Source organism: Pezoporus wallicus, unplaced genomic scaffold, assembly GCF_028554395.1.
Source record: "Pezoporus wallicus isolate ANWC-B61680 ecotype Strahan unplaced genomic scaffold, APGP_CSIRO_Pwel_v1 scaffold_13239, whole genome shotgun sequence".
NCBI classification, from domain to species: Eukaryota; Metazoa; Chordata; class Aves; order Psittaciformes; family Psittacidae; genus Pezoporus; species Pezoporus wallicus.
This window is the reverse complement of record NW_026642052.1, coordinates 1,013,064-1,027,868: the sequence shown is the minus strand read 5'-3', so window position 1 is coordinate 1,027,868 and position 14,805 is coordinate 1,013,064. Positions and strand designations below refer to the sequence as shown.

At 38.3% G+C, this 14,805-nt stretch overlaps 1 protein-coding gene across 2 annotated transcripts in view; it reads right to left on the bottom strand.

Annotated features, from left to right (window-relative positions):
- The window catches only part of DOK7 (docking protein 7), a 63,731-nt gene that overhangs the window by 38,798 nt on the left and 10,128 nt on the right, over positions 1-14,805 (bottom strand). For both annotated transcript variants that reach the window (XM_057426671.1, XM_057426672.1), the window contains exons 5-7: positions 11,788-11,907; positions 3,970-4,077; positions 377-1,251 (exon numbers count right to left, since the gene is read on the bottom strand). In XM_057426671.1, the coding sequence (XP_057282654.1) occupies positions 377-1,251; positions 3,970-4,077; positions 11,788-11,907 (1,103 nt within the window). The remainder of the gene's footprint in view (positions 1-376; positions 1,252-3,969; positions 4,078-11,787; positions 11,908-14,805) is intronic.

Here is a 14,805-nt window from a genome sequence, read left to right as displayed (position 1 = left end):
TGAAATACCAGCAGCAATGCAGATCAATGTCCTTCATGCTATATTACTATTATATGACAAATTCTACCCTCTCAGTGCCTGTAAAGCTTCTATCTCTGTCACCATAAGCCATCTTCGTAAACCCAAAGCCAAAACTGGCCAATTTAAAAGCAATGACTGATGGCCTATACTGTTCAGTGTTTTCTGGATCAGGCACAGATTTTGAGGAAACCATGTGCTAAGCCTCTCAACTTGAGCATAAACAACACAGAAGTTATTAACCGTTCAAATTATAAAGGAAGCAATAGTACTTATGACCTGTAACTTAAGTCACTTTAAATTAATCATGCTATATTAAGTAAGGCTCATTGGCATCTGCTCAGTGTTACGTATTTACCTTTAGTCCACCACAGATTGGACAAGCTGAAAAAAGAGCTCTTGTCATCCCGAGGTGGGGGCTACATGTGTCACAGGGGTCAGCTGAGGGCCCACCAGGAGGTGACAGCTCACTGCTTTTGGAGTCTGACACCTGGCCTTGTGATTTTGTGTCTGACCACCTCGAGACAAAATCCACATAGGTCTCATCACTCAAGTCCTTGCTGCTTTCCGCCAGTAAGGATGGAGGCCTCCTTCTGTCCTGGCTGTGCTCAGATATCCTCCGTGCTTCCAAGTGTGATAGTAGCAGTTTTGGGTCACTAGCACCTTGAGACAACAGAGCCTGGTCCTTGGATGGCGTGGAATCCGCACTTTTCGGTTGTACATCTTTGGAAGCTGCCTGCAACAAACTCCTGGGTATATCATAAATGTGTCTGAGAGAGCTGGGAACCTGATACTCCGACCCTGCACCTCTCTGGGGCTCACTGTGAGGACAAGTACATAAACTCTGATCCGAAGGAAAGTTCAAAGGCAAGCTTAGCAATGATCCAAACTCATCACCATGGCAAATGTCCAAGCTCCCAGCATAGGAGGAGAAGCTTCCAGAATAAGAAGAGTGACTACCAGTAGCTATCCCACTGTCAGAAGAACTCTGGCGACCTATTTCCTGTAGCTGTCTGGATCGGAGGGGCTTTGGAGGTGGTTTAGTGGTGCCACGTGCCCCTTCTGGAAGGGTCTTTTCTTCCCCAAGATGAATGCCCTTTGCAGCTGCCAGTCCATGGCTCTCTTGAGAAGTGCTGGCTGAAGACTGCTCAGGCCAAATTGTCAGCCTGCTCCCAACACTGACATCCGAGTGGCTGGTATCTGAAGATGAGCTTGACAGACTTCTCTCATCTCCTAGAAAAGCAGAACACATCAATCTCACGTTAAAACACAATCAGCAGATTGAAGCATTGAAAGCATTAACAAACAGCAAAGGACCCTGAGATTCCATCTGCTTTTTGTGAGTGGAACGTCTGTCAGAAAGACACAGTTCCTGCAATAATTTCTATCCCCAAAGGAAAAATAAAATGCAATAGTATGTAATCTTGCCATAGACCTACCACATTGTGGAATATAATGCATTCAGGGTTAAATTTTGAGCTTTTAAGCACAAAGTTCTCCCTTTTCAACCGTATTTTGTTTCTGGATAGTTAATTGTTTTTATTTTAGATACTCCTATCTTAAATCACAGGGAATAGTCACAAAGTCCCATGCTCAGAATAGCTGAGGGTGCTCTGAAGAAAACCTTGTTACTGTAATTCAAATCCATATGAGACATTTCCATGCTTATATTTGAGCTGTACCAACCAATTTATTATCTCATTTGTATGTTGTTTTCTCTATTTAAATCTTATCTGAATGACAAAGTGAATGTTAGAGACCCAAAGATAAAATCAAACTTAAGACTGTCCTATTCTCTACTCTGAGCTCTCCTGCACTGTACTTCTCCATAATATCCATACCAAAACATAACTACACATCACTGTAATGAACAAAAATGAAAATACTACTATTATTTTTATTTTTACATACAAAAGGATGGCCCATGAGGCGTTTGTGCATATATTGCAAGGTTTTGTTTTTTTTTCTCACTGGTATTTGCAAGGAGGGCACTTCTACAGGTAACTGTTGCTACCCAAGACAGACTGTGAAAGAAAAGAGTTAAACATTCACATGAAAGGTCCTTAGGACAAAAGCCAAACATGCAGAAACAAACAAAACCCCACCTTCTATTAACAACAGACGCAGTCAACAATGTTATTTCCTTCCTTCTTAAACCTTCCTTCTTTGTGTAAACAAGGGCTGACAGAAGGATCGTTTTGTAGGTACTAATTCTAATTCATTTTGTTAATTTTGAACCTTGGGCAGTAAGTTGCCAGATGGAGTAGAAAGGAAGTTTCCATTACAAACTGTGACCTGAGCTCCTGGAGTTACTAGGCTATTTCGACTCTCGGTTGTTGAGGGAAAAGTTTAGAACAATTCTTCTGCTCTTCAGAGAGTAATTCTTGATATACACTGTTACACAATAGCAATGTTTATGCCATAAAATCTAATTCTTTCTTTTCCCCCAGTGCCCATTTGATGACACTGGTTTGTGACCCCTGTGTGAATGCAGCTTCTGAGATTAAATCATACAGCTCTCTAAAGAGAAGGTACAAGTTACAAAAAATATTAGTGTAGGTCTCAGCGACATGCCCAGAAGAAGAAATATAATTGTTAAATTAAAGGTATTTTGCTTACAAAACCATCTCTTTTCATTTAAAAAATAAGACTATTGAATTTATTTGATCTCACTTCTCTTAGAAAAATACTTTAGGCACTTTAGGGCTCTGGAAGGGATGCTCTCCCACAGTCTTGAAGAAAATGCTCTAATTCTGTACAGCTAGATGTTATCCAAGACAGCGGCAGAACCTTTGTCTTCAGATTCGGGCAAATGTTTTCCTACCAATCCTACAGGGACAGTCTTGGTGTTATGATATATCCCACAAACACAACTGTTTAATTTTCCTATGACAAACTCAAAGACCAGAATATGAAAAACTTGAGGATCCTCTTTCTCTGAGGATTATAACATTCTTAGGAGAATGTATTTGAAATTGGGCCATGTTTTCTAACCAGAATGACTGAATTTAAAAAAAAAAAACAACACAAACAAACAAACAAAAAAACACAAAAAAAAACACCAAACAAAACAAAAACCAAAGAAACCAAAGAAACAGCCAAACAAACAGAACCAACCAACCAGCCAAACATACTTCTCTATCAAGTCTCATTTGTTTTCCATTAATCGAGTCAAGTCTAGTAGTTATGTGCTAAGCAAGAAAAACCTCAGGAAGTCTCAGTGTAATTTAGTCACAAACCACATTATACAGCAGGGTCAAGACTAAAGTAGCCATGGATGTGTATAGAGGCACATAAGTAAGCGCCTGAGGATCTTTCCAGGGCTGTTTTCATGTTCATAGGCTTTAGAGTCAAGAGCAAGGCAGATGCTTTGAGGATCTCACTTCTGCTTTAAACAATTCGAATAGCAGTTCAGGGCATATGCCCTTTTACCAATTCTACGTTGATGCATAAATCACTCCAGAAGGAACGTGCACAGACAGCACCACAAAGAGCCAGAATAGTAGCACTTCTAGCCACAGCACAGGAGTCCTAGGTTTCACAACAAAATCTGCTGTAAGCCTGATGTTTGAACTACACAAGTTAGCCCATCTCACAAGATGGAGTGAGTCCAGTACTTAAGCAGGTATCAAACTTGACACAGACAGTTCTTTGAAAGCTACACATGCAAAAATTCAGTAAGATTCAGCAAACTAATGGATTTTCCTGTTTTAATAACATTTGATCTGAAACTCTGCTCAGTTGAAAAACTCCAATCTACATCAGTGGACTTCAGACAATTCTGTTAAAGAACTACCTCACAAGCAACATCAGCCAAATCAAATATCTTGACCATTTTCTATTATTTTTCTTTTAAGCTCAGCTTTTTATAATTATATACACATGGTCATTTCTAAAACCTGGGGAGGAAGGAATACCATTTATTTTTATTCAATTAAAGATATTGCTTACCTCCACTGCCCTGGCGACTTGTATGGGACAGCAAGCTCAAGCGCTTTTCTAATTGCAAAGCTTCATGAGCCAATCTTTCTTCTGAATAGGCTGGATTTGGACTTGGATCTTTAAAAAGAAATAGAAAACAAGTAAATAAAAGAGAAGAAACACAGAAAATATATAAAAAGAAGGAAAGAAAAAAAGAAGACTTATGTTGGATAAGAATGTTAGCTATTCTTATGTTCTCATGTTTGATCTCCTACCAGAGGAAGGGAAAATGCCAATTGGAAAATGTATGAGACAATCTGCTTTCAAGCACATCCTGGAGAAATCCTACATAATAAGTTATAATTTTAAGTATCAAAAACAGTTTCAGAGGTTATGCCCAATGTCTGTAAGAGTTAACACCAGCGACAGAACCCTGAAGAGCACAGCACCAAAGGCAATAGCTACAGAGAAAATTAGCATCCAGAAGGTCTAAAAGAGTTGAAAACTAGTATGTGACCTGTAAAATGTGTCCTGACTTCACTGAACTCCTTGGGAATTTTATCATCAAGAAAGACCAAACTTTTCATCCCACAGATTTGTAAATCTACATCATAAACTCAAGTCATAGCGATTAAACCATCTGATACCTTCCAATCCAGATCACTTATTTACAATGACATTGCTTTCAAGTTTGATGTTCAGGTCATTAAGTTCAGAAGTCAGAGATGAAATAAATAGCCTGGTGGCTCTCTGTCTTCATGTTGAATATAAAAAAAACACTCTTAAAACATACTATCCGGGATTTTCCCATAAATTTCAGTGAGTTTGCCATTCCAACTGAAACCACTGCAAAAGGCTCATTCTATTCTAATAGAAAGACCAAAAGTTAAACAGAATGTGGAAGAACTTCCACCAGTGAAACAGGCTAGTTTTCTCTAAACCATTTTGTTTCTAGCCAGGCACAACGATAAAACCAGATGTTGGAAATAATAATAGCCATTATCCCAAGAGATTACAGATTTCTTCAAACAGCACTGGGAAGTGTGTCATGTAGATCAGTGGCAAAGGATATGGTCTGCTAACTTGTTCAGCATCAGGAGTTTCAGTAGCTCTTTTAATTACATACAGAAAGTAATTAATGACATAAAACAGGTCAGCTTCCTCACAACTGTTGTTGTATATCTGATCATCTGAATAGTAGTAGCATACCACAAAAACATTTAATTATTGAATCACATAAGAGGGGGAAAAAGGGAATAAAAAGGCTATACATTGCTGTGGTTGAGTTAGTAAGAAAAGAAACAGTTGAAATTACGAAAGAGAAAAAAAATCATTCCAGGTCTTTAAGTTTTAAAATACTTGGGTTTGAAGTTGTCAACACAGCAGTCAAATCAGCCTTACAGTCAGGGGAAGGAGCACTGTCAGGTGAGCTGAAGCTCCCTGGGAGTCCCTGAATTATTAACTACTTGAGAAACAAGCTGACACAACTCTGCTCCGTAACTGTATTTCACTTTCTGATCTGCCCTGGATAGGTCCAAGTGTGTCACAGGAACAGCAGTGACAATGCTGAACTTTCTTTCCCATGTAAAGGGGGTTTCCATCTTTAGCAGTCAGCAATCTGGGTAAGATGAGCAGGACGAGCCATACACACACAGAGTCCTCCTATAACAGCATATGTTGGAAATCAAAGATGGTCTAACAGGGACAAGGCAACAATACATGTGACAAACACAGTCTGTGACCTCTGTGTGTCCCAGCTCAAACAGTGATTGATTTCAGTGTCTGACACCTTCCAAAATTAAAGAACAGAAAAGAGGACTGTTTGATATGGCTGAAGTTGTTAGATCTTCATTCTTATTTCCATTGCAATACAATTCATAATAAATATTGACTAGTTCAAACCTGTGTAACTTACTTAACTTACTTAACAAAACTGTATAAGCTTACTCAAACAAAACCACCAGTGTTTTCATATGGACCTTTGCAAAGAAAAATACATGACTTGGCCACCAGCACCTATGGTGCAACCCAGACAGGTCCATGCAAGGATCCTCTCAGTAGCATACGGCAGTACAGGCTGCTGCTTGAATCTATGTTTTAATATCCTCTTTTCCAGCTACTCTGCTGTATCAAGTTAAGTGCCTTTACGTCCAAAAAGGTTCAACAAAAATGTTCTATAAGCACTCTGAATAGAAAGGTGGCATAACAGATCAACAAATTAGTCTACCCAAGATGCAAGAGACACTAACCCTTCCCACAGCAAAACCTGTCACTAGGAAAGATCATTCCACTTTCCTCAGAATATGATTACTTGATAAATATGGATTTTAAAAACATTACTAGGGCACATACACAACTATTGGGTTTTTAGTAACTGATATCCATCTTACAGACAGCAAAATATATATCTAAAAAAAACCTTGTCAAACTACTGATCTTGCAAAAATAGCCTATAATAAAATACAAGATGAGAAGATAGGAGGGGAGTTGAAGCAAAACAGTAAGTTCGTATTTCACGTAATTGCTTCTAGAAGCCACATTCCCTATTAGCTACACAGGTACAGAACACAACACATTTCACCCAACAACATGTAACCTCTAGGCATACTGCCTGTCCAACAGGACTGATAATTTTTACAGTCAAACTTCTCTTTAAGGACTGTCTATGTATAAAAGGTGGATATAAAATTAGGTCCTTAGTTGTGTGCTGTGACCTATCATTTCCCAGTTTTGTGGAATATCGATTAGAAAAACCCTTTCTCAACAAATACTAGGAAATACCTACAGAAACAGTTTCAAAACCTGCCAAACACATATAGACTTTAAGTCTTAGGCAGATATTAAAAATAATTGTCCATCAGTCTTTCCAAAATCTTTGGTTTGCCCTGAACCTTCTCTGCTAATATGCAAGGCCCCTATATGGGCAACACACACAGTACTATTTCCCAGAAGCATCAGATCCTTATACAAGTATTTTTGGTTACAGACTACCGAGCACTAATCAGAAGGTTCTGACACAGGATCAGACTAAGAACTAAAGTCACAGGCAGCTACTTTTTAGAGACCAGTCCTTACTGGAGGGCACACAACCTAATACCTCCTGTCACATGTGGGTAAAAATATGGCCTAGAAGATGATAAAAGTAAGGAGGCTTTCAATGGTAAAGTTGGATTGGTTGGCATCATCCTATAACTTCTGCATGCACAATACAAAGCCTCTAAATAACTGCATAGTAATTTACTATATTACTAACTCAGGAAGATAGAAGCAGCATGACCGGCACTGAGACAGCTGTCCAAGGAAGTTCAGACAGCTTCTTCCTACACAACATCCTGCAGTAGCTCCAACTCCAAGAGCAATTAGTACCTTCATTTCCCAAACTATTAACAAATGTATCCTATAACGTGATTTACTCCCACGGAATTTAGGCAGTAAGATTCAGGTCTTTCAATTAAGGAAGTGTGTTATCATTTTCCAAAGAAAAATGGATCCCTTGCTATGAAAAACCATCTTTCATGTGAGGCATTCATTGAAATCTTAAGGATTTGCTGCTTTAGGGACAAAGGGGAAGGATTACATCAAATATGGCTGGACTTAAAATGCCTTTGATGGTGATTTTATTTTTATATTACGTTGGTGGATATTCATTATAGCCACATCAGCTGCTCATCGTGGGAGATTTTGGATACTTTGGTAACATACAAATAAAGTGTCACAGTAATTCAAAGCGCCAGGGTTGTTTAGTAAGCACCTGTCAGGAAAAAATGTGTTGTATCAAGTTAAGTCAGCAACTACCCAAGATATGCTTGATTACATGCATCTTAAAATGCAACATTGGTTAATTACATTAAACAAAGGTAGGTAAGTTAAGCTGAACATCTGTCCTTTCTTTCTATCTTTGTGACTGTAGGCACATTTGCAAATCAGACCTGAACCCTCACCGTCATGCTAACATCTCCACACCTTGTAAGATGGAGGAATAAAAAAGATGCCCTACAAGCTTGAGGAGGATTGACTTGGTACAGATACTGCAGAAGGCAGCCACAGAACTGTCTTGCAATGGCTAAAGGTGTATCAAGCTTCAACAAAAAGAAAGAGCATCAGGTAGATCCTCAGCAAGCAGCACTGCACACTCCAGTCAGTCACAAAGCATCCTGAAACAGCTTCCAGAATTAAGAGAGAGCATCCAGACTACCATGATTACACTCAGGGTCTTTCCAGCCTGCAGGACTAGACTGTCCCATGGCCTTAGATTTAGAGAACACTGCTCTACCCATTAATCAAAAATATCAGATTGCCTGTTGGATCTTTGCTGTGTTCATGTTTGGTGTTCAAGATGAATTTTGCTAGTGAAAAGGAGGAGTTCAACATACATCTGATACACAAACATTTGTCAGATAATACGCATGCAAATTCAGTGCAGATTGCAAACTACGCAATCAGTGTTCGTGACTATGTCAATACCTAGACTTCTGTCAAGACAAGAACATGAAATTCTCTGGTCTGGTTTCTAAATTTCTTCTCAAATGAAAAAGAGACTATGCAAGTAGCCAATATCTTCCAACTAGTAGCTGGGGAAAACAAGCCATCCAAACACATCCTGCCACTCATTGGAGTCCTTTATTTAAAACGCTACACTGCCTAAAAACATCTACGGATACCTACACTACATTTGCATTCCTACTCAATGCTATATGTCTTAAATTTGAGGCCTGACCATGCAGCCTTTAACAACCAAAAACCTCCAGCCTACTAACAGTGCTCCCAATGGGAGTACTTTGGTACAATTTGGCAGAATTAATGAACTCCCAAAATAAGTACCACACGGTAGTATATAGTAACATATCTAATGTTCTTTTCCTTCTCCATTTTATTTTAGATGTACAAATAATAGAAATCTTTTTATCATGAGAATATTCATAATCATTTTATACCACTCCCAAAAAGTCAGAGAATAATTCAGGTTGGAAGGGATGTCAGGAGTTCTCTAGTGTAAACCGTTGCTTAAAGCAGGTAAGCTATGAGAGATTAGACCAGGTTTTGATAGCTTTCAATAACCAGTCAAGTTTGAGTTCCACTGTACAGTATTTTCATTACATATTTGATACATTACCTAATAAAATACAGATAGTGTTCATACATCTATGTTACACCAAGTTTTACAGGAGTAAGTATATTTTTCATAACTACAATCCAGAAAAGATATGAATATTTTACTTGAGTAAACATTCCTTGCACTTGCAGTTTACAAACTCTTTTTGGATACTGTGCATTTTGCATTTGTTTAAAGAATCACTTTGGCAAGTAAAAGTAAGAAAACCGGTCATTTTTCAGTCTTCTTCAAACCTGTCTTGACCATTTCCTATTAATTTCATGCTAACACTTGAATATTTCAGCGCACCATTTAGCCATATGGTCGAGCTGTTTGTATATGAAGCCACTGGGTTCATTAATTACCCTTCTTCCAAAGACAGAGTAAGCAGATGTTGACTGCATAACCTCACTAGATTATAATTATGTTGTGTACATTGGTGTCCAAGAACACATCAATGTGACATTTTGTCACCACATTACATTATTTTCTCTGTACAGCTGCCTTTTGTGGGTTTTCTTCCTGTCTTGAAAATACCTAAGAGTTACTCAAGCATATTTCATGTTTATGTTGGAAAGGTACAGGCAACAGCAAGAAGCCAAATTCAAATAGCAAACTGTGGAGAGAAGGCCACTTCCTACGAAAGCTTTTGAATTACACAAAAGCAGAACACGGCATGCATAAAGCCCAGTTGAGGCTGTGTAGCATTCTGCTCTGCAGTAAGTTTGAATAACACTGAGTTTTGATCTAGTTACCAGAGGTGGGCAGATGATTAATCTATTTAATAACTAACCTTTTCAAAAGGTTAGGCAAATTTCAATACTCTTGCCAGATACAGTATGTAGCTGGTAGAGACCTGACCTTTTCAAGCAATACACTACATTCTGTGTAATAGCATACTTGGTAAGCAAAATTACTTCATGGATGATTCACTACTATTGTACACTTGCATATGCCTTAAACAGCTCCGTGCAAGCTTCTGCATGGGATTAATAAATGAAGGAGAACTTAAAAAATACAAATCTTCTGTGAAGGGACATGTACATGGGGGTAACGACAAACTAGGGGAGACAAGGTAAAGATAGAAGGAAATGTAAGCTAGAGAGGTCAAAGTAGCTTGGAAAAAGGAGTCTGCAAGAATGTGAGCACAGTTCCCTACAGAATACTGCTCCTGCCAGTAAAACAAAGTGTTTCCTGTCAGGGAAGCAAAGTGAAATCAAGTGGCTGAGTCTATCTTCACCTCATTTTAGCAGCAAGTCCATCAAGCACAAAAGACAAAAGACTTCAGAAAAGAGGTTTTCCCTTACAAAAACCACCAAATAACTCCCAGGATATTCCAAATCCACTTTATGCACTCCAGTGAGGTCAAAGTTTGTAAAGAGGAAAGGGAATGTAGTATGTGGCTATGTATAACAACCCACAAATTCCAGAGTTGATAACCAAGATGTGAAAGCACAGTTATCTCTATGTGCCTCTTAAAAAAAGATTTTTCAAAGAAGATGCCATCTAAAATTAAAATTTTAAAAATAATAATAAAAGACAACAGAATAGTTACTTGCAAGCTTATTTTTTCTAGACAAATTTTTGTTAAATGACAAATTTAGGAGTTGTATATGTGTAATACACTTTCAGATATGCAGAAAAACGTGTTTGATAGCAGAGCTTTAAGTACCTGTGCTGCTCTTTTGGGTTTCTGTCACTGAAGTTTGGTGTTTGCTTTTTTAATAACTCCACTTACCTGAACGCAAACGCAGATCATCATATACGAGTGAGGTTTTACTGCCTACTATTATGCTTACTTTATTTACTTTGGTGTTACAACTACGGGAAAGAAGAGATGAACTGAGCCTTGCATTTAGCTTAACTAACTTTTCATAATTATTTTCACAGGCTTTGCATCCAGATCTAATTTTTCCAATCACGTTTCCTTCCTGCAATGATCTTAACTTAGAACATTATTAAAACCCTGACAAACTCCTGTTAACTGTCTAACACATACAAAAAATAAGTATTTCCCACAAATCCCACCTCATCCTTCACCATTCTTGCTGCCTATTCCCACTATAACCCACTGACAATTCACAGATATTTTTCTGTACTCTCATTTTGACATTCTTGCCCTGTTTGACACAGTCATTCTGACTCAGTACTATATTTCTTCATCTGTTAAAGTCAAAAGGAAACAGGGCTTACTGTGATGCCATCAAACTCCCCCTCTAGACATTACAGCACATGCAGCATTTACCATGAAATAGGAAAAGGAATTTAGTCCTTGCACATCAGAAAAGATACTCAAGCTGCAAAACTGAAATGTGATGTGGAGGCCTGAAAGGTTTCTGAGGTTGGCAAGGCTTCATTCTAAATGTTTCAGATGAATTCAAAATGTCCTAGAAATCAGTTTTCCATTAAACTGCCAAAATAGTAATGCAGACATAGTTGCATTTACATAGTTGAACTATGTAAATTTAAAACTAGAGGTTAGGGTTTCTTTCAATCCAAAGGGCCATATTTTAGTACTGTTAAATAAGAGAAGGCTGAAGTTAACAATATCACCAGGAACATGAATGAGCCAGAGCACCAGGAGGGAACTGGATACATTCAACTGATAAACCAATACTGTGACATTTGAGAATGAAAACCACTTTGCACTTTCTGTACCCTTAGTGTCTGCAAGCTGTTCTTACAATCACAACAATAAAGCGCTAGACATGGCAAGTTCCTACTTTGCTCAGTTACTTTATACTTCCTATATTAACCTGGTAGGACTGGACGCAAACCAAAAGGGCCCTTCGTCGGGGAGATGCCACGGACGATACAGTCGAACAGAAAGCTGATCTGCTCTCCTTCAGCACAAGAAAGGAAAAATACACCAGCCCCTGCAAGAAAGCACAACATAAATACGTGTTTTTCACTTTGATACATTAGAAATATATTTCGATGATGTTATTTATAATATGGCACAGTATTAAGTGCAAGCCATGAAAAGACATCAACAAGATGTTATTCAAAGATATAAAAAGAAAAAAAACTCAGGTCAGCACACATGTACTACATCACAAACATACACATAAATTCAATAGCTACCTAGTCTTTTACACTAATTTTCTGAGATTCAGGCACTTAGAGCAATGCTGAAATACAAGCCATATTCTCAACACCCATCTGAGTCTTTTATTCTTCTATACCCTTAAAATTTTGTAGAACAAATCTTAGCTGTGCAATAGTCAGGAATTCTTGAAGTGTCTTTATCAAAATGAACCAAGGCATTTTTACTTTTACCCAGTTTTAACTGAGAGCAGCTTTTTATATTTCAATGAATTAGGATTTGGTTATATTGCTGGATTATAGTATAAATTTTCCTAGACTAAGTTCTATGTGTCTATTATTAACAGAATGTAACACAACTCCACAGGTTGTCATCAGATCTTTACCCTTTGCTCTATTCTGATATTTTGCTTTCCATTCATTAAGAATAGCCCCAAGCAAAATTAGAATGAGAATCACTAAGTAAACAAACAAGTTCTGAGCTGCACGATAAATGGCTACATGGACAACACACAAGACTAGAAGTGCTCCACAGAGCACTTTGAGAATTGCCAGTCCAAATATTACTCATAGGAGGAAATTAAAAAATAAATCTTAAAACATCAGGCAAAAGACCACCCATGCACACCAGAAAACCACAATAGCAAATCTCAGACCTGCAGAAGGCTTTTGCTTATTATTTTCTTAGGGACCTGGGCCCCTAATCTGGACATAAATTTCCCTTCCGCATGTCTCTAGTCAATTCTGAATTGTTTATGCTTTCTTGCCAATTTTAGTCCAAGGAGCAGAGCTGGTCTTGACCAGAATGCCTGTATCCCCATCATTTTCCACACGTATGCCCTGTTGTATCCAACAGGATATTCGCATTTTACTTAAGCAATGGATCCACTTTTGACTACTTGATGAAGGGCTTTGGATTCAAACAAAGGGGATAGTAAAGAGTGGACCACAAACCAAAATAATTATTTTAGTAAATTAGATATAACCTGCAAGTTGTAAACTGACCACTCTAGGAAAAGCATATTCTGCTCAACAGTCTTTTTGTCATTCTTAATTTATGTCCCATCTAAATCTTTGTCTGCCCTGCTTAAATATGTTCAGGACAACATTGTTAGCAGGATCTTAGTAACTTGATTTGTCACTCCACCACATCGGATTCCTCTTACTGATCAAAACTTCTTCAGCTAAAGAAATGGAAATCCTGTTCTTGAAACAGTTTATTTCATTTGATGAACTGCTGGAAATTTAGCAGTCTGGTAGAAGTTAAATTTATACTTAAGGGCTGGCTTGCCAATCATTTCTAGAGAACAAGGTCTCAAATGTATTACTTGAGACTCAGAATAGACAAATATTAAAACGCTGAGGTATGTTTAGGCGGTTGAAAAGGTGAGCACACACAGGATCATGAAATGTAAACCAGAGTAAAGCCTAGTTAACTCTGCACTTCTCTGGCATTGTTCCTTAGTATTGTTTTTAAAAACAAGTTTGCCCCACTTTTCCTTATGGCACATACACATGCCCTGGCTTCAGGATCAAAGACCTAGGAGATTACAATAGTAATCACGCAGTCTGACAGGTATGAATGTTTCTGGTGGTGACTCAGTCTTGTCCCATTCCACCTGCCCAAGAGATGCCAAGAGTCAGAGAACACTGAATTAAAAAAAGCTAAGTGCAAAGCATGTATTCAGGAATGATTTGAAATTCAGTTCTTCCTTTGAGCTGCCTTCTCCTCCCTTCACAGAGTAGAGGGAGTCTAGGGAAACCAGTTTGCCTAATCCTAAATGGTATGACTCCTCCCCCATGAATCACACTGATGCCAGAAGCCATACCTTCCTTGAGGCATCAGGGCAGCACAAGGCTTTGATGGACTCTGAATATGACCTTCCCATTCCATGTTCAGTAAGTAAGCAAGATACAGAGACGACATGACAGAGGACATTCATATCTCAAGGGCAATGATATACTATGTGTCTTGATAATTCAGCAGAATCCTACATATCCACGTTACCACTCAGGAAAAGAGCATTCCTTAGATATTTCTGTCATAAAGAGTACAACTGGACCACTTTGTTCTTTTATCACTATTGTCAAGAGTCTTACTTAAACTCCTAAGAGGCTATATAAGCTTTTGACTTTAATGGAAACACAAAAGTAAACGTGCTTACAAGCTGGCTGCTTAACTCAAGGGATGATTTCTGCAAAGAACTACCATATATCTGGAAAGCCCAAGATGAAATTTATTTGTAGATTCTATTATTCACTTGACCACCACAGTTGCCGATCAAGTCACAGGAAACATCCTCATTCTTGTTTTGCTAGGTAGAGCTAGATTGCAAGGGAAAGAAGCTTGGGAGTCCTTGTAAAACGCATATGAATAGGTAAAGCTTAACTGTGTTTTAAAAGCATATATAAAATCCATCAGTTACATTTCTGCTTTCTTACTAGAAATTAGACATATCAATCATGTGCTGGAACAGATTTTGTGCAGAAGCATTTGGGAGCCAAGAAATATGTGGTATGCATCACTGTAATACCATGCAGCTGTTTACTACACCAAAGAGCTCACTCACTGACTCTCATCATAGGATAAGAGACTTGGTGAAAAGCAGCCTGCAGTCACTTGCATAAGGCTGAAACACTAAGCCTCTGTGGTAGTCAGCAGTAAAGCATTGTACAGTCTCCCAAACATTCAAGAGAAGTTGCCAATTTCATAAAACTTTCAAGTATTA